At 37.6% G+C, this 23,661-nt stretch overlaps 1 protein-coding gene across 4 annotated transcripts; it reads left to right on the top strand.

Annotated features, from left to right (window-relative positions):
* The first annotated feature begins 2,635 nt into the window (after positions 1-2,635).
* LOC121268715 (mediator of RNA polymerase II transcription subunit 12) lies at positions 2,636-22,241 on the top strand. Of its 4 annotated transcripts, none has more exons than XM_041173032.1 (13): positions 2,636-3,019; positions 4,587-4,647; positions 7,648-7,707; positions 7,917-8,022; positions 9,178-9,246; positions 9,409-9,462; positions 9,688-9,795; positions 13,427-13,576; positions 13,685-14,020; positions 14,154-16,558; positions 16,950-19,556; positions 20,428-20,761; positions 21,418-22,241. In XM_041173032.1, the coding sequence occupies exons 2-13, from the start codon at positions 4,640-4,642 to the stop codon at positions 21,862-21,864; spliced, it is 6,684 nt and encodes a 2,227-aa protein (XP_041028966.1). In that variant the 5' UTR covers positions 2,636-3,019; positions 4,587-4,639; the 3' UTR covers positions 21,865-22,241. The 4 variants fall into 4 exon arrangements, with proteins under 4 accessions (XP_041028966.1, XP_041028964.1, XP_041028965.1 ...); XM_041173030.1 differs by having other exon boundaries at positions 4,587-4,767; XM_041173031.1 differs by lacking the exon at positions 7,648-7,707 and having other exon boundaries at positions 4,587-4,767.
* Positions 22,242-23,661: the final 1,420 nt, after the last annotated feature.

The following is a 23,661-nucleotide window of genomic DNA, read 5'->3' as shown; positions in this document are numbered from 1 at the left end:
GTAACTTCCTGCTAACCGCATTCAAATTTGGACTTTTTTATTCTCTTTGATAAATAAGTCACATCTAAAAGAGCAATAAGTATACCTACCTAATCATTCAGTAAATACAATCTTGAAACACATGCACAAATCCATTTAGTCCATCAGACTCAAGTTTTGGAATTGAATACATGAAATATCCTATCTCTGTTTAATGTAAACATGAAATTGGAAAATCGGTTCCATCACCAACTCCATCCCCTGATTTATATTTTGCAGAAAAAGATATGGACAAAAAGTCCATTTTTCGTGGATGACATCTATAAGGACGCAAACCTAAAATGATTGAGCTCCTAAGAGTAATAATGTTAAAAAGTACTAAGTTCTACTGGACTTCAATAGGAAATAACTGCATTAGAAGATGACATACGCACCTCGTACTTGAATTGTGCTCCTGCCTGAAGATCTGATTCATTAGACATCCATGGGATCTCATACTGTAAAGCCCGCAATCTAATCAACATGCATATTCACACATAAACAAGCTTGACACAAAAGGAACAATCCTTGCAATCCTTGAATAATCCACCTAAGTGATGCAACATGATAAACATAGATAGTTGTACCATGCTTGACATATAACATAAGCATTGTAGGAATTATATTTTTCATCATTTTATCCTATTTTTAATCATTATCTAGATATTAAATTATATTTATTATTTTTCTCAGAATTATAATCATCAGGAATTTAAAGATATTTTCCACTTAAGTCACCAATCTATGGATCATTTCAATCACTTTTCCAACGGCAAGTCAATGACAAATGAGTTAATAATAAGATAAGAGTTATCAAAGAAACTCAGTGACCGTATTTTAGTTTCATCATCCAGGTCTTATCAAAGAAACTACCTATTGAAAGATGCAACTTAATTCAAGCCTTATGGTGTCACTAAGAAAAAAATACCTTATAGATTTCAGTACCCACTTGGTAAAATTGCAAATTCGTTGCTAATATATCTTTTATTAGCTAAATTGTTATCCTTGTCAATATGTATGCAAATACATAGGCAAAAATGCTTTTAGAATTGGCAATTTATTGTTGTAGAATATTAGTGGCTAATCGTTTTCATCACTAATAAATATGCCTGAGAAATGACTTTTTGCAGCCTAATTTATCATTCTTAGTAACATTATAAATATGATTATTTGTGATATAATTCAAGTTGGTGCTATTATAGACTTTTTATTGGTGAAAATTTAAAGGCTCTTTTCTTAAATCAAAAGAAATTAGGATGAAAATCTTTTCTGACAAAATATTCTCCCTAGTTAATGTTTGGTGGGGATGAAAATAAGTTGGTTGAGGTCCAATTCTAAGAGTGGAATTGGAAATATTTATTGGCCTAATGTGGAAACTCTAAACTATAGAGTAACTGTTTATTTACCTTAGTTCTAGCTGTGGCTCATCTACCAGTGTTTTAAATTTCGTACCGTACCGGTCAGTACGGCCGAAATTTTTCGTTTCGGCCGTCCGGCCGGTACAGGTACTATACCTATTCCGTACCGGTCAAAATACCGGCCATACAGGCCGGTACCGGTCGTACCGACCTCAATTTCGGCCTGTACCGACCTATATTTCGGCCGGTACCGGCCGATATTTCAGCCTGTGTTTTTTTTTTTCGTTTTTTCAAACTACAAGCTTATTTTTAACCCTCAATTCAGACTAGACTATTTATAATTTATATATATATATGTATTTGTATATAATTTATTTATATATAGACTATTATTTTGGAATATAATTTATATATATATAATTTATTTATAGATTGACTATCTCGAAACGTTATCCCGAAACGCTATTCCGAAACGGTACCGGTATCGAAATATTTCGTTCCAGTGCCTTGACCGATACGGTATTCAAAACATTGTCATCTACCCCCATTTATAATTGTAGTAGCGGTTCACCCACGTTCACTTGTATTACAACCAACAACTTCGAATCAAGAGATTTCAGTAGTGGATTCTATAAATGACTGAGTTTGGAGACTTAACATCCATCAATATAGATACTATTATTAATATATATATATATATATGTATATATGTTCATGTCATTTTAGCACTTGGGTAGTGAAATATTTTCAGATATTCTATGAATAATAATGAAAAAATAATGATAGAATATTGAATAGTAGTGAATAATAATAAAAAATAAATAAAAAATAATAATAAAATAATAAATAGTAGTAAAATATTCTCCGCTCAGTACCCAAATTAGGCCTAATCTCAAGCAAAACATCTGAATTTGTCTAAAAAAGGTAACGCATCTTACCCCAATAATTTGCAACGTGAAAAAAAGCTTTGATAAAAAATACAATCCTTGTGAATTGTTTTTGTTGCATACTTTTCGAACAACCACTAATCAAAGTCACCAAAACGCACAACCGAAGTAAATGCACAACGAACACATACCATAAGATGTCCGATCGATTGCTGTCTGAACTCGCTTTGACCATTAAGTCCCTAACGAAATCATCATCTAAACGGAAACCACCCAACCACCATGCGAAAAAACGGGAGGGTGAAATGGGGAAAAAGGGAGATGGAAAAAAAAAAAAAAAAAACCAATATTTACTAGATCGCCCACCTTTACCTTTTCTAATCGCAGGAAGCAACAGAGGCATCATCGTCAGCAGCAGCAGAAGCAGCAAGAACAAAAGCTTAAAGAGTCAAAGCCCTTAACGCTCACGAAACCTTTCTTCTCCTTCGCATCTCTATCTCTATCTCTATCTCTCTTTAGAATTTCCATTCCGCTCTCGCCGAATCCCGAATCCCTCAGAGTTTGGACCCCTCGCATCTCGAGTTTTGGGTTTTCTTTGACTTTCCCCTTTCTCCGGAGATTTTGCCATAAAAACCCTAGCTTGATTTTCCGCCTGGGAACCCAATCCCTGGCCCTAGCTTTAGCTCGGGATTCGTCTTCGAGTACAGGAATTGGAATTCGTTCAAAACCCTAGCTTTGGTTTGTGGTTGAATCATGGTGCGTTTTTGCAATTAGATTTGAAAATTTTTGGTGCAAACTCTTATTCTTGATGAAAAGATTATAGCTTAGATTTTGGGTGATTTCAAATTTTTTTTAATATCCAGAAGATTTTTGTTTGTATTGTTCATTATATGTTCTAGGAATTTTCTGTCGTTTCTTTTGGGAGGGAGATTCGGAGTGATTTGAGCTACTTCGGCGGTTAGGTTTGACTGAACAGCTGAAAATTAAGAGTTACTTTTGCTGAGTCCTTATGTTTGATTTTAAACATTGAGTTTAAAGTTGTAAACTCTAGGGTTGTGATTAACATTCTGTTTTTGAAGTTGACATGTCAAATACAACTACTGCTGGATTCGAAGTTTCTTGACTTGCATATGCTCATAATTATATCATTAGCAACTCCAAACTATTGCTCTAGCATCTCAAAAGTTCAGAATTTTAATACGATGCAAGTAGTTTCATTAAGTTCGTAAATCTCGCCAATTGCCATTAGTTGGGTTATGCAGGATTTACATTTTGCATGGATGATTGGTTTCAAGGATGTAAATTTCCATTATTTGTTCGGTGTTTAAAATGTTGATTTGTGAACGGTCCAAGTTTTGGCTGCTGAAAATATTGGTTTATGTTTCTCTTATATTTCTTTATTTTCTGGATGGAGGTATGGGGTGATCTCATGTTTATGTCGAGTCCTTTTGTTTAAAATCCTAGCATAAGCAACCTCGAGCTGTAAATAGGGGTTCGTTATCTCTTTTTGTTGTTTTTTTTTTTAAAAGAAAATTTCGAAATGCTACAGCACCGGATACAAAATTCTCGGTTTATGTTTGCAACAGAGTCTTCTTTCTAGTCTGGTGTATTCTTTTATATACTTCATGTGTATTGGGGTTATGCCTCTCTGCTCGTTCATTAAAATTGCATTACTTGTAAAAAAAAGTGTTTGCAATAGAGTGCAATATTCCACTTTGTTTTTTTAAGACCATCTTATATGCTCTTAGAATACCTATAAAAAAAAAAAAATATTCCACTTTTTTTTTTTTTTTTTTTTTTTAAATGTGCCATAGATTTAAAGTACCATAAATTTATGGCTCAAAATTTTATGTATTCTAACAGTAAATGAAGTAACAAATAGCAAACAAGGAAGTTTCTGCACTAATGGTTTTCTTGTTTATATGCTTGCCTTTACCTCTAATTTTTCCTTACGTCCTTGTGTTTTTCCCCACTCTTATGATGTTTTACTGCATATTCTAGTGCTACTCCTGACATTCTGATTGTCAAATCCAAACATGTCTGTGGTTTGACAGACTTGGTCATAAAGATTCGGTGCTTAATCTGGATGGAATTTTAAAATTTAAACTTATGTTCTGCAGCTGTTTGATAGGAGCTCATTAACTCATCGACTGATGCTAGAGGTCATAGAATAGAATCATATTGTGTAGCGGCCAATTTTGTTATCTAATATCTTAATTCTCTCTCGTGTTATTTTTTAATTCTCTGGCATATTATTTGGATATATGAAGTGGTAGATTTCCTTTGTTAGACATGATATGCTAAGCATGTTTTTTTAATACAGCTTCTAATAGTGGCTTGATGCTGGGAGCAGTATGCCGGTTGTAATTGGGAGAAATGCAAAGGTATCATCCTGCTGGCTGCGCTAGTGCAGTTAATAACAGTGCAATAGGTGGGCCATCAGCTAGGGATACTGCCCGAGCTGATTCTTCTTCATTGTCAGCTAACTTTGGCCTGAATTCTAGGTAAATGGGTTCCTGAAAAATTGGACTGTCTTACACACTTTATGCAGATAATGAATCCCTGCATTGCCTACCTCACCCCGATTACGTTTGCTTTTGATTATTGTAGCCCTGTTAGTGTATGACATGGCTATGCCTAATTATGAGGATCAATAAACTTTCTTACTTGGGCTTTGCCTATTCTTGGGAATAAAGTTTCTTATTAATTATAAATAAAATGAAATAAACTTTCTTACTTATAAAAAAAAAAAGTCTATGACATGATGAGATTCCTATTAAGATATTGGTTCCAATTAATAGGAGGTTGATCATATTTGGAGATAAGTCATTAGTGTCTAATAACGCTTGATTTGTTCAAAAAAAAATTATCTAGTTTGTGATAGAATTTATTGTGATGCATTTCCATTGTTGCGAGATCACATGGTAGTGCAATCATATTTATAAAGTTTCTGAGGTAAAGTAAGCGAACTTTATGAGACTAGATTTTGCAATCTTATAGTCTCATTTGGCGATGTTGATACCTTATGTGTGCACTAAATTTAGACTTTTAGACTTCTACTTGCTATATTTGGACAAGTGACGAAATTACTTATTTTTTAAGGAACAGAATTTCGTTAAAAAGTGCAAAAGGCACAAGCAATAAGATACAAAAAAGCCCATTAAATGCCACTACATAAGGCCTTTTGATCTCATTAGAACACACTTTTATCTCATCAATATTTAGCATCTACAAAACTCTCCACAAAGCTGATCTCTTATTTTGATAGCGCCGAAGTCACTTCTCCAAAAGTGCATGGTTAAAGAATAGCAGGTTCTAGGCTTCTAACCCATCCTTAGGTATTATAGAATATTTTTTGTTAGGTAAAAAGAAGTTTATTAATCCACGTAACTAGGCACAATCCAAGTACATAGGGAGTATACAAGAGAAAACACCTAATTACAAGCTAAGCATAAGAAAAAGAAACATAGAAATCATGAAAATAGGTCCCATCCAATGCAATATCCAATGCCTAAAGTAATAGTGTATGGAAGAAAATATCTCTAATCCCTCCCAACGAGCGTTCTCTATCTTCGAAACAACGTCTGTTCCTCTCATTCCATATACACCACATAAAGGGAACCATCTTCCAAACGGTTGCAATTTGGCAATTACCTGGAGTTCCTCTCCAACAACCCAGTAGATCCACTACCCTCCTAGGCTTCACTCTCCTAGGGGGTCGATATGACATAATGTTGTATAATGATCTAACCGTAAAGTTCTTGTTCCTAGGGTGAATCCAAACCAACCTATCCTCCCCTCCACTCTTCATATTCAACGCATACAACATGCTGTAAAAATCTGAGATGTCTGCCAGCCCCCAATCTTGTACAGCTCTAATAAACCTCACATTCCATGGTAAAGAGCCATTGGAATTGTCCATATAATCTGCCACTAAAGCTCCTTGATCGAATGCAATCCTAAAAAGAGAAGGGAAAACATTCTTTAGGGCTGTATCCCTACACCAAATATCATGCCAAAATCTAATCCAAGATCCCCTACCTACCAGAAATCTGAAATTGCTAATGAAATCCCCCCATTTATTCCTAATAAATTTCCACACTCTCACACCATACACACCTCTCACTTCATTTGAATACCGCCCTCTCCAAATGCTCCCAAATTCGGCATCAACGACATTCCTCCAAAGGGCATCCCCTTCCTGGTAGTACCGCCATAACTATTTCCCTATGAGGGCCTTATTAAAAATTCTCAGCTTCTGAACCCACAAACCTCCACTAGAGATTGGGCTACAAATCTTATCCCACTTAAGTAAATGGAATTTATTCTCATCCCCCATACCACCAAGAAAGCAAGAAATATCTTTTCCATTCTATTAGCCACCCTTGTAGGCAAAGGAAATAAAGATAGAAAATATGTAGGGAGGTTAGATTAAGTGCTCTTAGTTAAGGTGATTCTTCCCCCTTTAGACAAATAAATCCTTTGGCCCAACTTATTTGGTGAAATTTGACCTCTTCACCTAACCTTGCGAAAGGCAATCTTGCTACAACTTCTCTAGGTGATTAGCCACACTAGATGGAAGTAGAGATAGAGACGTGAAATAAGTAGGCCTATTGGCAGAATGCTCGCGAACAACATAATTCTACTACCTTTTGACCTCTTAACCTAGCTCTCTACCGAAGGTAATCTCGCTACAAATAAAGATGACACCTTACTTTCCATAATGCCTACCAATACTATTCACATTAGTAACTAGACCGACTGTAACCAACTCAGATTTGACTAAGTTGACCTTCAACCATTAATTGCTTCAAAATATACAAGTAAAATGTGCACACAACAAAGGTGATTCAGGTTTACCCCTAAAAACAATAAAGTATCATCAGCATACAAAAATGTGATAAGTTAATGGTGCAATAAACCCCTAGGGGTTGGCTCAAACTGTAAGGGCTTTGGTGTTGAGGATATGCTCCCCCCATGTCTAAGGTTCAAAGCTTTGGATACAAACAATTTCTAGGGGTCACATCCCATTAGTGAAGAATCAATAGTTTACTTGATCCATGTGATGGGGATGCATTACACGGTCTAGGGTTTAGCCGAGTAAAGGAATGTTGCGTTTCCAACGTCTCTGGGATTCCTCGTCATAAAAAATATAATGGAAACTCCCAATTGGCATGATCATTGGCATTCTCAATGTCTGCTACTCCCAACTTTTTAACACTCCCTTCCAACTAGCCAATATCTCAACTGCCATCTTTGTATTTTCTAGGATGCCCTTTAAATCCTGATGTTGCTTAGACTAGATTGGTTAATCTAAACTTTTTGGATTTATCAAATCATACTTGCAAAAAAAGTCATCAAATTATCATCGATATTTTGTGCAGGCGACAGTCTCAACTAACTCCATACAAGTTGAAGTGTGATAAAGAACCTTTAAATTCCCGGTAACCCCTGCAACATAATAGTACCTTTTTTGTTGTATTATTTGTTTCTACTTCTCCACAGTGAATGGGTAGGTTTGCAGTGCAGTGTTCTCATTTCAATAAATATTGTTTAAGGACAGTGTAGAAGTTGCTGGTTGATCTGATATTTTGTTTTAACACCTATCATATTTAGTTCTATATATCACAATTTTTTACTCTGTTAATCTCAGACTTGGGCCACCTGACTTTCACCCCCAAACTACAAATTGTCCTGAGGAGACACTTACCAGAGACTATGTGCAATCTGGTTACAAAGAGACGATTGAAGGAATTGAGGTATTTATTTATTGTGTAAGTCAGTTTTTGAAGAATTGAGGTACATTTTTACTCTGTGCATATTAAATTTAATTATCTTTTCCACGAGGAAGTATGTATAGATATGGAGGCTATTGCTATGTTAATTATAAATGCGATTTTTTTTTTAAAATCGTCGATTTTAAGTAAATCTGTCATTGCTTAATAAAAGAATGTGCCTTCTGCTTTCATACAAATAAAATGTCCTTTCCTGTTAATTTTTATTAATCCCAGACATGCAATAAATGATATATTTGACATATTGTTCCTTGTTTCCACTGTTTTATAATGTTTTTGAGAAGTAATTATTTTATAGAAATTACTCGAGGTTTCCACCATTTTATGAAAAATAATTGAAGAATATGTGATCACTACATTGTAATTGTCCTGTCTGGTACTAAGTTTGTTGCAATGGCAGTCAAGTCTTGAAAACTGCGAATCTTGCTTGTCTCTCTAGCTGTTCACATTTCAATTTTGCTTCCAATAATTCACAGTTATTACTATGACCTGTATTATTGGGGGGAAATGACTTGTTTACTAATGGATGACTGACTGAATCAGAATCGATGAACCTCGAACTAAAAAAAGACAGACTAGAGTCGTGTGTTGTTTATGGATTTCTGATTTAGACATCTATACTCTAAGCTTAGACGTGCATATTTCTAATTTTAGGCACGTTAGAACTTTTGTTCCTTCTCTCCTCTCTGGCATTATTTATTGGGGAAATATTTCGTCCCAGCTTAGTGCATGAAAGGTTGTTGATTGGTACATAGATGTAAGTTGAACACTATAATAGCGTCATCAATAAGGCAGATATTGTTGATTTAGATGGAATGGATAATAACTGAAACTCCTTGCACAACCTATGCAAAAAAAAAAAAAAAAAAAAAAAAAAAAAAATCAATTTATACATAGAAATTGTGTCATTGTGAATTTCGAAAAGCAATCAGCATTTTTGCATATTAATTTGGCCAGATGCCAAGTGTTGAAGAAATATGTCCACTGATAAAATAAATATTTGGTCTTGTGGCCCTTGCTTATCTGCCTTCAAACGTATTGTCGTCCAGAACCTCAATTCTTCTGTATTCTCCTTTGATGGGCGGTATCTAACTTTGTTTTACTTGATGCGTGAGGTAGGAAGCTAGAGAGATTTCCTTGACTCAGGTTCAAGCTTTCACTAAGCCTGTGGTTGTCAAGTGCAAAGAGGTGAATCACTTAATGAGGCTATGATGGCGGGCTCTCTTTTCTTACTAGCAACAAAGTTTTGCTATTTTTTTCCCCACATTCTCCATGCATGATTTCTTGCTCATGGAAAATTGATTGGAAGGCTGCATGATCTGTGACTGTTGGCTTGGCTTTTCCTTGCAGGCAATTAGAAAACGTTTCAGGGCCATCAATGAATCTCGTGCTCAAAAGCGAAAGGTGAGGAATTGACTTTGCAACTTTTATTTGCTTTCAAGAAACCATATATTTAAACCCTTTTTCCTAGTTGTGTGCCTTTAGACCAATGTGCCACCCCCCCCCCCCCCCTTCCCCCCCGCGGCCCCCTTTTTTTTTTTCAGTGGGCTTTATCTTGCCTAGTGAGGTTTTTGAGCTTTTGAAATCTTATTATGAAATTTTATAACATATGATATTCTTACTATGCAGGCTGGTCAGGTTTATGATGTGCCACTTTCTGGTTCACAATTAACTAAACCTGGTATCTTTCCTGAACAAAGAGCATCTGGTGAAGACTTCCGGAAGAAATGGATTGAGGTATGTCTTCTATTCTCACTGAATGACAATGTGCGTGCACTTCAATAATTGATAAAATTTTGGTCTTTGTTTCCTTTGATGATTGTTTACCCTTTTCCCATCAATTGGAAAATGTGTTCTAGATTTTCCTTTGTTGCCTATTACTATCCTAGAAGCCTCACTAGTTTCCCTGTGGACTTGCCAGGTGTTCGAAGTCGTGTAACAATCTCTTGCAATATTATTGACATCATTTATTCATGTCTCATTTCAAGGTCAATAGGCTTTTATTATACTTGCATACTAAAATCAAAACTTCTGTAATATAATTCTTAGTAATGCAAACTAAGCAAATTGCGTCTGATAAGTTCCAAAATTACACATGTTTAAGTCATGTTAGTTGAGCTATAAGGAGTGAAGCTCACACACAGTGACTGATGGAAGGTGGGATCACATTCACTTGGTTGCTGCCCAGCTCCACAGTAACAAAGTGGTAAGTAAGCCTGCCCCCATAACCACATTGGAGGGTAATGAGGTTTCAACTGGTTATTGGAGATTGCGAAAAAAGAAAGAAAGGAAGAAATGGTCTTGGGAGAGAAGAGAAGGGACCGCAATGCATTTTCCACTTTTTGGCCTTATGGTGAATGATAGTCTCCACTATGTTAGTTCTCTCTAACACTTTACTGGCAAACATTAAAACTGTAGAGCGGCATTCATCTAGTCAAGCTTTGGTTAAGAAATTCTTGATTCTGTAGGAACAATATAGATTAGAGACGTGTTAAATTTTACACCAAGTGGTAAGGGCGAACTTGTGTGCATGAGCCCCATGTCACAGGTTTGGTTCCCCTTGGGATCAAACTGCGATTTAAGTGGGAGGCCATGGCGGTGGGTTGTTGTGCTAGTCTCCCTGGGTGTTTAGGTTTCATGTGTGAGTCTTAAGGGCTCTGCCGTGGGGTGGTTCCCTGTCATAAAAAAAAAAAGATCTACATATGGGTTGTGGAGACAATGGGTTGCCATAGTATAGTGTAGATGTTGAGTTTCCCAACTTTGCTGTTAGGATGAGGCATTTGTTCCAATATCTTTTCTTGAAAGTGAAATGGCTGCAAAGCATTTATTGTGTAGCCATTGTAAAGCCTAGACTGGCAGTCTCCCAACTTTACTGTTATGGGGCATTTGGATTACCTTGTTTGAAGGCATTTATGTGATAGAAATCAAGATGCCCATGGGAATCTAGATTCCTTCTGAACGCCCTTTTGATGGGAATGTAGATTCTCTTGTAGAGGTGGGAATTCACATTCCCATTGCCTTAGGAATGTTTTTTTTTTTTTTTTATTTTAAATGAAAAAAAAATATCCTGCACAATTTTTTAAATTACATAAATTATATTTATATAACAATTTAGGATTGTTTGATGTATATTTTTTTTGTTATTTATTGACGCCATATATTCTAAATAAATGCTTGTTTATGCTATTTTTTTTTATAAGTAATAATCTTTATTGATGTGAATGAAACTAGGCGATGCCCAAGTATACAGGAAGTATACAAAGTGAGGCACCTAATTACATTCTAGTAGGCTAGAAAGAAGATAAAAACTCATGAACATTCCCTCCCTTCAATACAATAGCAGAAAACCACTGTAAAAGAGAGAATACAAAAAAATTCCAGATTTTCCCCGCTGCGCGCTCCTTGTTATTAAAGCACCTGTCATTCCTTTCCGACCATAAACACCACATTAAGCACAAATGAATCATCTGCCACACGGCTGCTAGTTGGACACTACTATGAGATCTATTCTAGCATGCTAATAGATCCACCACACTCTTGGGCATAGCCCAACTCAGCCCAGCTCTACTAAGAATACCAGCCCATAGCTCCCCAGCCACCTCACAATGTAAGAGCAAGTGATCTATTGATTCCCCACTCTTTTTACACATGTAGCACCACTCCGTGACCATCATACATTGCTTTCTTAAATTATCAATCGGCAAAATCTTCCCATGAGCAGCTGTCCAAGTAAAAAAAGCAACTTTAGATGGAACTAATGCCTTCCATATACTCTTCCATGGAAAGAAAGTGGGCTGTAGGACTGTCAAGACCTTGTAGAAGGATTTAACATTAAACTTTTCTTTCCTCGTGTGAGTCCACAACATAAGGTCACCCCCATTGGCCCCTAGCTTTGCTGAATACAAGTAACTGTAAAAATCTGCCAGCTCTTCAAGTTCCCAGTCTTGAGCATTTCTTGTAAAAGTGACATTCCAAGTGACCATCCCATTGGCACGACATAGAACTTCTGAAACTGGAACTTGCTGATTTCCAGCCAAGTTAAAAACAACTGGGAAAGCCATTCAAAGAGTACTCTCCCCACTCCATACATCGAACCAAAAGCGGGTACGTGTTCCATCACCCACCTCAAACTTGAGATGTTTTTCAAAGGTGTTCCACCCCTTCCTTATGAATTTCCACAGGCTTACTCCATAAGACCCCCTACCCTCTTTAGAGCACTATCCCCCCACTCACAACCATACTTATGATCAATAACCTCTCTCCACAGTGAGTTCCCTTCCATTTGGTACCTTCACAACCACATCCCTAATAGTGCCTTGTTAAATACACACAAATTTCGCACCCCTAACCCCCCATTCGCAAATGGACAGCACGCCTTTTGCCAACTCACAAGGTGAAGTTTGGATTCTGCCCTCATGCCACTCCACAAGAAAGCTCTAAACAACTTTTCTATCCGGTTTGCCACACCCACCGGTAATGGAAATAGAGAAAGATAGTAAGTGGGAAGGTTGGAAAGAGTGCTTTTGATGAGGGTTAATCTCCCCCCTTTCGATAGATATAGCCGCTTCCAGCCCGATAGTCGTTGCTCAACCTTCTCTACCACTCCATCCCAAATGCTCTTAGATATTTCATAGGGAGAGAGGCAATTTTACAACCTAGTAACTCCGCTAAGGAGGCTATATTATTTTCTTTTAATTTGTTGGCTGTTATTAAATGGTGTACAAGAAAATTAATTTCTTTATGTTGAATCTTGTTGGGATTATTTTTAATGCTATTTTTTTTGTCAGTGGACCATTGTTAATATATATATATTTATAAGTAATATATATATATATATATTTATAAGTGGGCAATTATTTTATTTCATAGAAGAACAAAAGCAAACATGTTTTAGTTGTTACTAAATAATAAGCAAGTAAAATATTTCAAATGAGATATAGAGTTTTATATTTCAAAAATGAAAGAAAAACCATAGTTTGTATATAATTTTATTTTCTATGAATTCTATTTAATTTTTAATCTTTTGTAACTAACGGTATTATACATTTGAAGTGATAAAATAAGGATATTTTGTAAAGATAAATAATTCCTATAGGATGCCTAGAAATAAATCAAATATGAGAACATCATATTCTTAGGATGAGGTATTTGTTCTAGAATCTTTTATTGAAAGTGATGCATGCGATAGAGCATTTTATTGTCTCTGTTGAGCATGCCTGAATGTATCTAGATTTTTTATGGAAGATAAATCTATAGTAGTTTTTTTACATGATAAATCCCTGACCTTCACTTCCCTTTGTTCTGTCTTCTTCTTCTTCTTCTTCTTTTTTTTTTTTTTTTTTTTTTTTTTAAATAAAATTTATTGCAGGGTCTATCACAACCACACAAACGGTTACGCTTTTTGGCTGATCATGTTCCTCATGGATTTAGGAGGAAATCTCTCTTTGAGATTCTAATTAGGAATAATGTTCCGTTATTGAGAGCAACTTGGTTCATCAAAGTAACTTATCTTAATCAGGTATGGATGCTTGAACGCTTCAACACTCGTACCCACCTGTTGCTATTCCAAAATGTTCGCTGCTATTTTTAATATTGAAAGGTTGCAGATGATGGTTTTACTTTGCAGGTTCGGCCTGGTTCTGCAGGGGCTCCTGAAAAAACTCAGTTGTCTCGCACTGAACACTGGACAAAAGATGTCATTGATTATATGCAATATCTCTTGGATGAGTTTTTCTCTAGAAACAATTTTCATTCTATTCCACATGGCAGAGATCGGTCAACACAAGTGCCTTATGCTGGGTCATTACAGCATAGGAGTGATCTGTCATCAACAGTCCTTGATGGTGAGGAGCCTTCCCTGCATTTCAAATGGTGGTACATGGCACGTCTCTTGCAATGGCACCATGCAGAAGGGCTACTTCTTCCTTCTCTTATCATTGATTGGGTTCTGAATCAACTACAGGTACTTTACTTTGTCCATGTGTTTTTTGTTTTTAATACTATTTTGGGGATAAAGTGCTCTAATGTTCTCTTTAAAAGGATTGGAAGTACGCAAATGTTTCATTGGTTTTAATTTACATTTTTGTACTCTCCAGGAAAAGGATTTTCTCGAGATTTTGCAGTTTCTGTTGCCTATTATATATGGTGTTTTAGAAACTGTTGTTCTATCTCAAACATATGTACGGAGTCTCGCTGGGGTAGCTATTCGTTTCATTCGTGAACCTTCTCCTGGTGGATCAGATCTTGTAGATAATTCGCGGAAGGCATATACAACTTCTGCGCTGGTTGAGATGCTTCGCTATTTAATACTGGCTGTACCTGATACATTTGTTGCATTGGACTGCTTTCCCTTACCACCCTATGTAGTATCCCATGCAGTAAATGACGGGAATTTCATATCGAAGGTTTCTGCGGATGCGGAAAAGAAAAAAAATGGTTCTGCAGAAGTTGCTTCATTGTTCAAAAGTAAAGCTATAGATGCTCAATATCAATCCTTGGCCTTTGATCATGTTGTTTCCTCTATTCAGAAACGTGCCAATAATCTTGCAACAGCTGCAAGACCTGGCTATCCAGGGCGTAGTCTGGCTAAAGCTGTACAGTCCTTGGATAAATCTCTTGTGCATGGAGATGTCAGAGGAGCTTGTAAATTTCTCTTTGAAGATCATTGTGATGGTGCTATTGCGGAAGGTTGGATTGCAGAAGTAAGCCGATGCCTAAGGTCATCGTTGAAGTGGATTGGGACTGTGACTTTATCATTTGTTTGTTCTGTGTTTTTCCTTTGTGAATGGGCAACATGTGATTACAGGGATTTTCGGACTGTCCCACCTGATAACCTTAAGTTTTCAGGCAGAAAAGATTTTTGTGAAGTATATATTGCAATTCGAATTTTAAAGCTGAAGGTAAAAGATTTGCAAAGTTCATCTCGAGGCAAGAGTGGGAACGCCCTTGGAATTAGTGGTGTTGGAAGGGGTTCCTCGCAGCAAAACTCTGGCAGGACATCTGTGGGAAATGTATTTGAAATTAATGACAGTTTGAGGAGTGTGGATCGAAGTTGTGTAAAGTCAGATATATTTGACAGCCCTGGTCCCTTACATGATATCATAGTCTGCTGGATTGATCAGCATGAAGTACGCAATGGAGAAGGTTGCAAACGCCTTCATCTACTCTTTGTGGAACTCGTACGTGCTGGCATATTTTACCCCCAGGCATATGTGAGACAGCTGATAGTAAGTGGAATATTGGAAATGAATGGACCTGTGGTTGACCTTGACAGACAGAAGAGACATTATCGAATATTGAAGCAGTTACCTGGGCTCTTTATGTGTGATGCTTTGGAAGAAGCAAGGATTGCTGAAAGGCAAAAACTTTTGGAGGCCATGCATATTTACTCAAATGAACGCCGCCTTGTACTTCGTGGATTGTCTTGCGATCAACGGAAAAACTCAAAAACTGCAAATATATCAGCTCAGAAGCCCATCCATGGGAAGGATGGTGCTTCCTTAGCTCCCATTGAACACTGGAAAGCTTCTCAATCATCATCTAATGTATTACCTGCTAAAAATGTTAAAAATGATTTTGATGTTGAGGAGCTGAAGATGGCCATCTCAGTACTGCTGCATTTTCCAAACAATTCATCTTTATCCATGGAAATTGGACTTGATGAATCTCAAGGGAGTGTCAAGAGGGATTTTGGGTCAATCATCAACAAGATGGATCTGTTGGAAGGTACACCTGGGTGTGAAGAATGTAGAAGGGCAAAGAGACAAAAATTAAGTGAGGAAAGGAGCCCATACCTTCAAGTACATTCACCTATTCCGTCAGACGATGAAGATACATGGTGGGTGAGGAAGGGGCCTAAATCTTTGGAGTCCTTCAAAGTTGAAGCTCCACTTAAGTCAACCAAGCAAGTCCCCAGGAGTCGGCAGAAGACTGTGCGTAAAACTCAAAGTCTTTCTCAGTTAGCATATTCTAGAATTGAGGGTAGCCAGGGAGCATCTACAAGTCACGTATGTGATGGTAGGATAAGCTGTCCTCACCATAAATCTGGAATGGAAGGAGAGACTCCTAAGTCAGCTGATGGGATCAAAACAAACCATTGCGGAGACATTGTTACCATTGGAAAGGCTTTAAAGAAGCTGCATTTTGGAGAAAAGAGGACACTTACAGTTTGGTTGATGACTGTTGTTAGGCAGCTTATTGAAGAGACAGAAAAGACTGTGGTCAAGGTTGGCCAGTTTGGTAGGTCTTTCACTCCTGTTGATGATCGGAGCACTATACAGTGGAAGTTTGGAGAGGATGAACTGTCTGCTATACTGTATTTGATGGATCTAACAAATGATTTAGTTCCAGCGGTCAAATTTCTCCTTTGGTTGTTTCCAAAGGTTCTCAGTAGCTCAAATTTTACAATCCATGCTGGGAGAAATGTTTTGATGCTGCCAAGGAATGTGGACAACCAAGTTTGTGAAGTAGGGGAGGCATTTCTTTTGTCATCCCTTCGAAGGTGGACTCTCAACTTTTTAGCTAAATCAAGAAAGTTTTGTTATTTCTGGCGTTGAATCTTTTTCCCTCTGCTGCTTCTGCTTCTGTCCTTTTTTCTATCTGTGCGTCTGGTTATCTGCATATCGTTGTTTTCTTGCTATTTGGTTTGAGCTCTATTTGATTTAAATATGCAGCTTGTTGAGCATTTATTTGTTATATTGTTGACCTTTTGTTTTTGGATTTAATTTCTTTGATACCTGCATTGCCTTGATATGATCTTTGGAATCTTGCTACTATGAGTATTAGGAAGATGTGGGAGGTTACATTTTTTTAGGATGTTTATGTATCTTGGTACTGTGATGATGCAATAAAACCTAGATTGTCTTATATGCCTAATGACTAATTTGGTTCAGGTATGAGAACATACTTGTTGCGATAGATCTTATTCCTCAAGCTTTGTCGGCCACAATGCATCGTGCTGCAGCAGTTATGGCCTCAATTGGAAGAGTTTCTGGTTCAACTGCCCTAGTTTTTGCTCGATATCTTTTGAAGAAATATGGCAATGTGGGTAGTGTCATTGAATGGGAGAAGAGTTTCAAGGCTACATGTGATAAGAGACTTCTTTCTGAACTTGAATCTGGACGCTCAGTAGATGGAGAGTCGGGGTTTCCACTTGGAGTTCCTGCAGGAGTTGAGGATCTTGATGAATTTTTCCGTCAAAAGATAGGTGGTGGTCGGTCATCCAGAGTGGGTATGAGCATGAGAGATATAGTGCAACGACATATTGATGATACTTGTAACTATTTCCTTGGTAAAGAGAGAAAGCTTTTTGCTGCTGGTCCACCGAAAGGTCCTGTTTTTGACAAATGGGATGATGGATATCAGGTCGCTCAGCTAATAATTACAGGAATAATGGACTGCTTTAGGCAGACTGGTGGTGCCGCTCAAGAAGGGGACCCCTCATTAGTGTCTTCTGCTGTTTCTGCCATCGTTAGTAATATTGGACCAACTATAGCAAAAATGCCTGATTTTTCAGGAAATAATAATATAAACATTTCATCTGCTGCAGGTTCATTGAATTTTTCTAGACACATTTTGCGTATCCATATAACTTGCCTATGCCTGCTTAAGGAAGCTCTGGGAGAGCGCCAAAGCCGTGTATTTGAGATAGCTCTTGCAACAGAAGCTTCTTCTGCCCTGGCTGGAGTTTTTTCTCCTGTAAAGGCATCTCGCACTCAGTTTCAGTTGTCTCCTGAAGCTCATGAATCCAATGCAAACATGTCAAATGAAAGTTTGAGCAGCTCTACAAAACTAGTGTTCAGCAGATCAACAAAAATTGCAGCTGCTGTGTCTGCCCTTGTGATTGGGGCAGTTATTCATGGGGCTACTAGCCTGGAGAGAATTGTAACTGTCTTCCGCTTGAAGGAAGGATTGGATGTAATTCAATTTGTGAGGAATACAAGATCCAATTCAAATGGTAATGCCCGTTCAATTGGGGCTCCGAGGGTGGATAACTCTGTTGAAGTTTATGTGCATTGGTTTAGACTGCTTGTGGGAAATTGTAGAACTGTCTGTGATGGACTGATTGTGGAACTCTTGGGTAAACCATACATAGTGGCACTTTCAAGGATGCAGCGAATGCTGCCTCTTAGCTTAGTCTTTCCACCTGCCTATTCAATATTTGCCTACCTTATGTGGCGGCCATTCATCGTGAACACAAACCTGGCAACTCGCGAAGACATCAACCAATTATATCAATCTTTAACAATGGCAATGGTTGATGCTATAAAACACTTGCCTTTTCGAGATGTATGCTTGAGAGATAGTCGGGGTTTCTATGATCTTGTAGCTGCAGATGGTAGTGATGCTGAATTTGCTGCCATGCTAGAGTTGACTGTTTCAGATAACCATTTAAAATCCACGGCCTTTGTTCCTCTCCGAGCCAGGATTTTTCTAAATGCCATCATTGACTGTAAAATGCCTCAATCACTATCTGCACTAGAAGATGGGAATCGGATTTCCGGACATGGTGAATCTAGAGTTCAATATTTGGAGAGTGAAACAAAACTTCTAGATAAGCTTGTACATGTCTTGGATACCCTGCAACCTGCAAAATTTCATTGGCAATGGGTGGAGCTCAGGCTTCTTTTGAATGAACAATCCCTCATTGAAAAAATCGAAAACCATGATATGTCCTTAGTGGATGCTTTACGGTCCTCCTCTCCTACTCCTGAAAAAGCTGCTGCTTCTGAGAATGAGAACAACTTTATTGTCGTCATCCTTACAAGGTTACTGGTCAGACCTGATGCAGCACCCCTTTTCTCAGAGGTGTTTCATCTTTTTGGACAGTCACTGGAAGATTCAATGCTGCTACAGGCTAAATGGTTCCTGGGAGGCCAGGATGTTCTTTTTGGTCGGAAGACGATCAGACAGAGGCTTATTAGTATTGCTGAGAGTAAAGGTCTATCAACAAAGCCCCAGTTTTGGAAGCCTTGGGGCTGGTGTAATTCTGGATCTCATCCATCACCAAAGAGGGGAGACAAGAAGTTCGAAGTCTCCTCTCTTGAGGAAGGAGAGGTTGTTGAAGAGGGAATAGACTTGAAAAGGTATGGAAAAGGGTCTACTCAAATATTGGACACTGAAGGTTCCAATGTCAACCTGCAGCATGTTACGGAGCTGGCTCTCATTGAATTACTTCTTCCTTGCATAGATCAAAGCTCTGATGAATCGCGAAATACCTTTGCAAATGATCTGATCAAGCAGTTTAATGGTATTGAGCAACAAATAAATGCAGTAACTCGTGGGGCCAGCAAACAGGCAGGATTAATACCTTCTGGAATTGAAGGACCAGCAAACAAAGGAAATAATCGCAAGGTTATGAGAGGTGGTAGTCCTGGCTTAGCTAGACGTCCTGCAGGCACAATGGATTCTGCTCCACCCTCCCCTGCAGCTTTGCGAGCTTCTATGTCATTGCGCTTGCAGTTACTCCTGAGATTTCTTCCCATCATTTGTGGAGATGGGTAATCATACAAGGACTTCTTAATTTTCATTTGGTTGCTTCTTTCATTTTTTTACTTGCATTACCTGTGGCCTGTATAGTGCATTGCTACTCCAAATCCTTTATGCTATGATAAATCTCATAAACCTCAGTCATATTAATTACAGCACTAATTTTTTTTTTGTCGGTGATCAATATAAATTTGTTTACTGATAAAAAAAAAAATTATTGTGTTGTAATTATTGTATTTGGTGAGTCACTTATTACTTTTTTGCTTTTCCTCTTTTTTTCTTGGTAAGAATTAGATCTCAAATCTAGCCAATACTCCTTTTTTTAATGTTAACTAAATAGTCTTTTCTTGTTATCCTTATATTGCTTTGAAAAGATTATATTCTTCCTTCTATGTTAAACCTTCTTCGCGTTTATACTCAATTCATTTTGTGATTCCATGAGCTTCATTTGGCAGATTGATTGTAATGCTTTACCATTCAAGAGTAGTTTTGTGTCCCCTCATATCTGTTCTGGGACTTTTTATAAATGGTGACAATTGAGATTTTGTATGTATTGATTGCCAAATGTGATATTTTCTGGTGTAACAGATTTAGGTGATATTGTGTTTTAAACAATTCTTCTCTCGATCTTTTGTAAATGGTCTCAAACAAATGCCACATGCTCAATGTTATTTCTAACACTCAAAGAATGGAATAGGCTTTTTGGAAATACACTACATTTTTTGTAGCAGTATAGAGTATGCTTGCTGAAATGCTTTTGCTGTACAATCAAATCGGTTTTGGAAGTATGCTAATGATTGTGCATAGAACTCATTAATATCTTAAGAGAATGAAATTGCTGATATACAATATTGGCTAAGTTTCATATATTGGAATTTTCAGGGAACCATCGGGCCGGAGTATGAGGCACACACTTGCCTCGATAATACTTCGTCTCCTTGGAAATCGAGTTGTGTATGAAGATGCAGACCTTTCATTTTATCCCACGCAGAATTATTTTTCCAAGAGAGAGTTGGAGTCTCCTGTAGAAGCCTCTTTGGCTGCCTCTGTAGATTTTTCTGGTGAAAGTCTCTTTGATCGGTTATTGTTAGTTTTGCATGGCTTGTTGAGTAGTTGTCAGCCGAGTTGGCTGAGGTCAAAGCCTACCTCCAAGTCAAGCAGTGAAATTACAAAGGAATCTTCTGGACTTGATCGCGAGGTAGCAGAGACTCTGCAGGTTTGATCTTTGTCAGCTTGCTTGTCAATTTTAATGTGTTTTTATAAGTATATAAATCCTTACCGTTTCAAAAGTGGCACTGGTAGCATGGGTTTGAAATCCAGCCTCCTGCTAATCAACTAGCTTAAACTTATTACCCCCGCCAGGATAATAACGAAAAAATGTAAGAAAGGCCAAAATGCATTAATAAATCTGTTACATGGATACTTTAAAAATTAAATAAATAGATGTGTTATGTGCATAAATTGACCCGAAGTCCTACGTAAATTACCCCACGGTTATTTCTTTATGCATTGGAGGTCCAAAACCCCCCACAGTAATCTCACGTTGTAAAATGCAGAATGTGTATCATATGTTGCAGTTATTGGCAATATCTGTTTTTTACTTGAAAGGAAATAGTTCTTAATGCATGATAGGAGGTTGAGCTAGAAATAGTGGGTATATGTGGAAGTTATCTTCTTTCTTTCCCCCCTTTGTTTTTCTCCCTATTTGTTTCCTAATCTTCAAATTTCTTGCACTTAGTCTCTCAGGCTTTTTTTGCCACTCCATCATCTATTAAAATGTTACACGTTGTCACTTGTCAGGAAAAAATTGAACAAGTTGTCAAATGGATAAATGGTTTTTTCTGTGTCTTAACATGTTATCAACTGATGCAGAATGACTTAAATCGGATGCCACTGCCTGAAACAATTCGGTTGCGAATTCAAACTGCAATGCCAATTCTTCTTCCTTCTGTCCATTGGTCCGTCTCTTGCCAACCACCATCTGTTCCAGGTGCTGCCCTTGCTTTGCTTCAACCCAGCATCTCCACTACTGGGGTTCATTCTTGTCCACCCCAAAGGATTCCAGCTCCTTTGGCACGAACTGCAGCTAATACATCAGGGAAGTTCAAGTCAATGCCCTTGCAGCTGGATCACGATATGGAAATTGATCCATGGACTCTCTTGGAAGATGGTGCAGGATCTGGGCCATCTTCGAGTAACACGGCTGTGATAGGCAGCGGTGACCAAGCTAATCTTCGAGCATCCAGCTGGCTTAAGGGTGCTGTAAGGGTGAGGCGGACAGACCTCACCTATACTGGTGCCATGGATGAGGATAGCTGATATAAGTTAACTTCATTCTTGATTTGATCTGGAGTATATTGATCCCTCAGCAGGTAATTTAAGGTTCTAAATATGCATAATAGGCATCGAGTTTACTGTTGCCTTTCTTGCTTTGATGATGAAGGAAACTGGTGAGGGGGATATTTTTTTGGGGTTTTGGGGTCCTTGTGACAGAAGTTTGAAGAATGTTCTCAGGTAGCCCTTCTGATTGAGTCATGGGCGTGCCTGACTACTAACCCTTTAATCACCCCCATCCAGACTGCACTTCAGGTGCAGTTTGGGTGCTTCTTGTATATATAGAGATATTGTTTTACTTTACCAATTGATCCGAGTAAAATATCTCAAGAATGATCCGAAGCTGTTCCACGCTCATCAAATTTTAGTTGCATCTCTCTCTCTCTCTCTCTCTCAAACATATGTAGGCATATATACTCATGCAAAGCAACACCTATTATGTCTATTAACATATACTCGTGTATATGTACACATGGACATTCACAATGAAAACTTATGCACAGGTTTTTGTTTGCGCGCACATGTGCATGTTAACATATTCTCTCCTTTTAAGAAGGTTGCCCAACTTTTCTTCTATGCATATTCCAATTTTTTCTCTCGTTTCCATATCCAATTTGTTCTCTTTTCCAAAATCCCTTTTGTCTTCACGATGATTATATTGAGTTTTCTGCACATAAAATAAAGGCAAGTTTGGAATGTTAGTGTAAAAAAGTATGTGAATATTACTTAAAAAAAAGTGGGTGGAGAATAATTCACCCGAGTTTGTTAATGTCTCTGCTTTTCAATGTGGAAAGTCTTTCAAATTCTTCATATACGATTTTATGTTGTCTGAGTATTTAAACAAGTAAAATGCCAGTCTGTAGACGTGTCCGACAGAATGGCAGACACCAGGAATGTGCATGTACGGCTTATAACTTTTTCTGGACATTTATTGCTGTAATTTCTGAAACAGCCGGTTTTGGAACTTTTCATTTTTTCATTTCTTCATGTTTACTTGATAATGCTGTCTCATCTCTGCTATTTTTCTGGACTTTGATTTGTTGGCCCTCCTAAAAGCGGTGCTGTAAATTTGTTACTACTATTTATTATTTAAATACAATTATTTGTTATGAACCCACTAGATATTACTCACAAGGGAAGGGTGCCGGGGCTTATAAAATATCAACCAATCTTATACTTAGTCGATGTGGGATCGTAACAACCACTAAGCTTTGCAGCTGATGTCCCCGGCAGTCTCAACTCTCACACGGGTTGGCTGTGCGCTAAGTCTTTTCTTAGTTCTGTGAGAATACTGCCATGCTGACATCAGCTCGTGCCACATGATTGCAACCGTCGCATCTCTGATACCATTTGTTATGAATTCACTAGGTAGAACTTACATTTGAAAACTAGCTTATAAGGAAATGGTGTCTAGGAGCTTATAAGCTATCAAGCAATTCCATATTTAGTTGGTGCGGAATCGTAACACTATTATTAGTATTATTATTTGTTATTTAAAAATCACTTGTAAAAAAAAGTGTTAATTTAAAAAATCTTTTCCCCCTGGTGTTGGGTTTGGTATAATTAATGATGTCCTTGAACTCTGTGCAGTGATATGCTTTCAGAATAGGCTTAGTTCCAATTAAAATTAAAATTTGTGGATTGTCATATTTCATGGATGATGCATATACTGCTGAGTGCTGGTGTATTGGATGTATACAGCCAATCTTATCTTTATTTTTTGGGGACTGAACCATCCTATTCCTAGGGAATTGGATGGGCATTAGAGCCATCGAAGACAGT

Source organism: Juglans microcarpa x Juglans regia, chromosome 1D, assembly GCF_004785595.1.
Source record: "Juglans microcarpa x Juglans regia isolate MS1-56 chromosome 1D, Jm3101_v1.0, whole genome shotgun sequence".
Lineage (NCBI taxonomy): Eukaryota > Viridiplantae > Streptophyta > Magnoliopsida > Fagales > Juglandaceae > Juglans > Juglans microcarpa x Juglans regia.
This window is presented reverse-complemented; position numbering and strand designations above follow the sequence as displayed.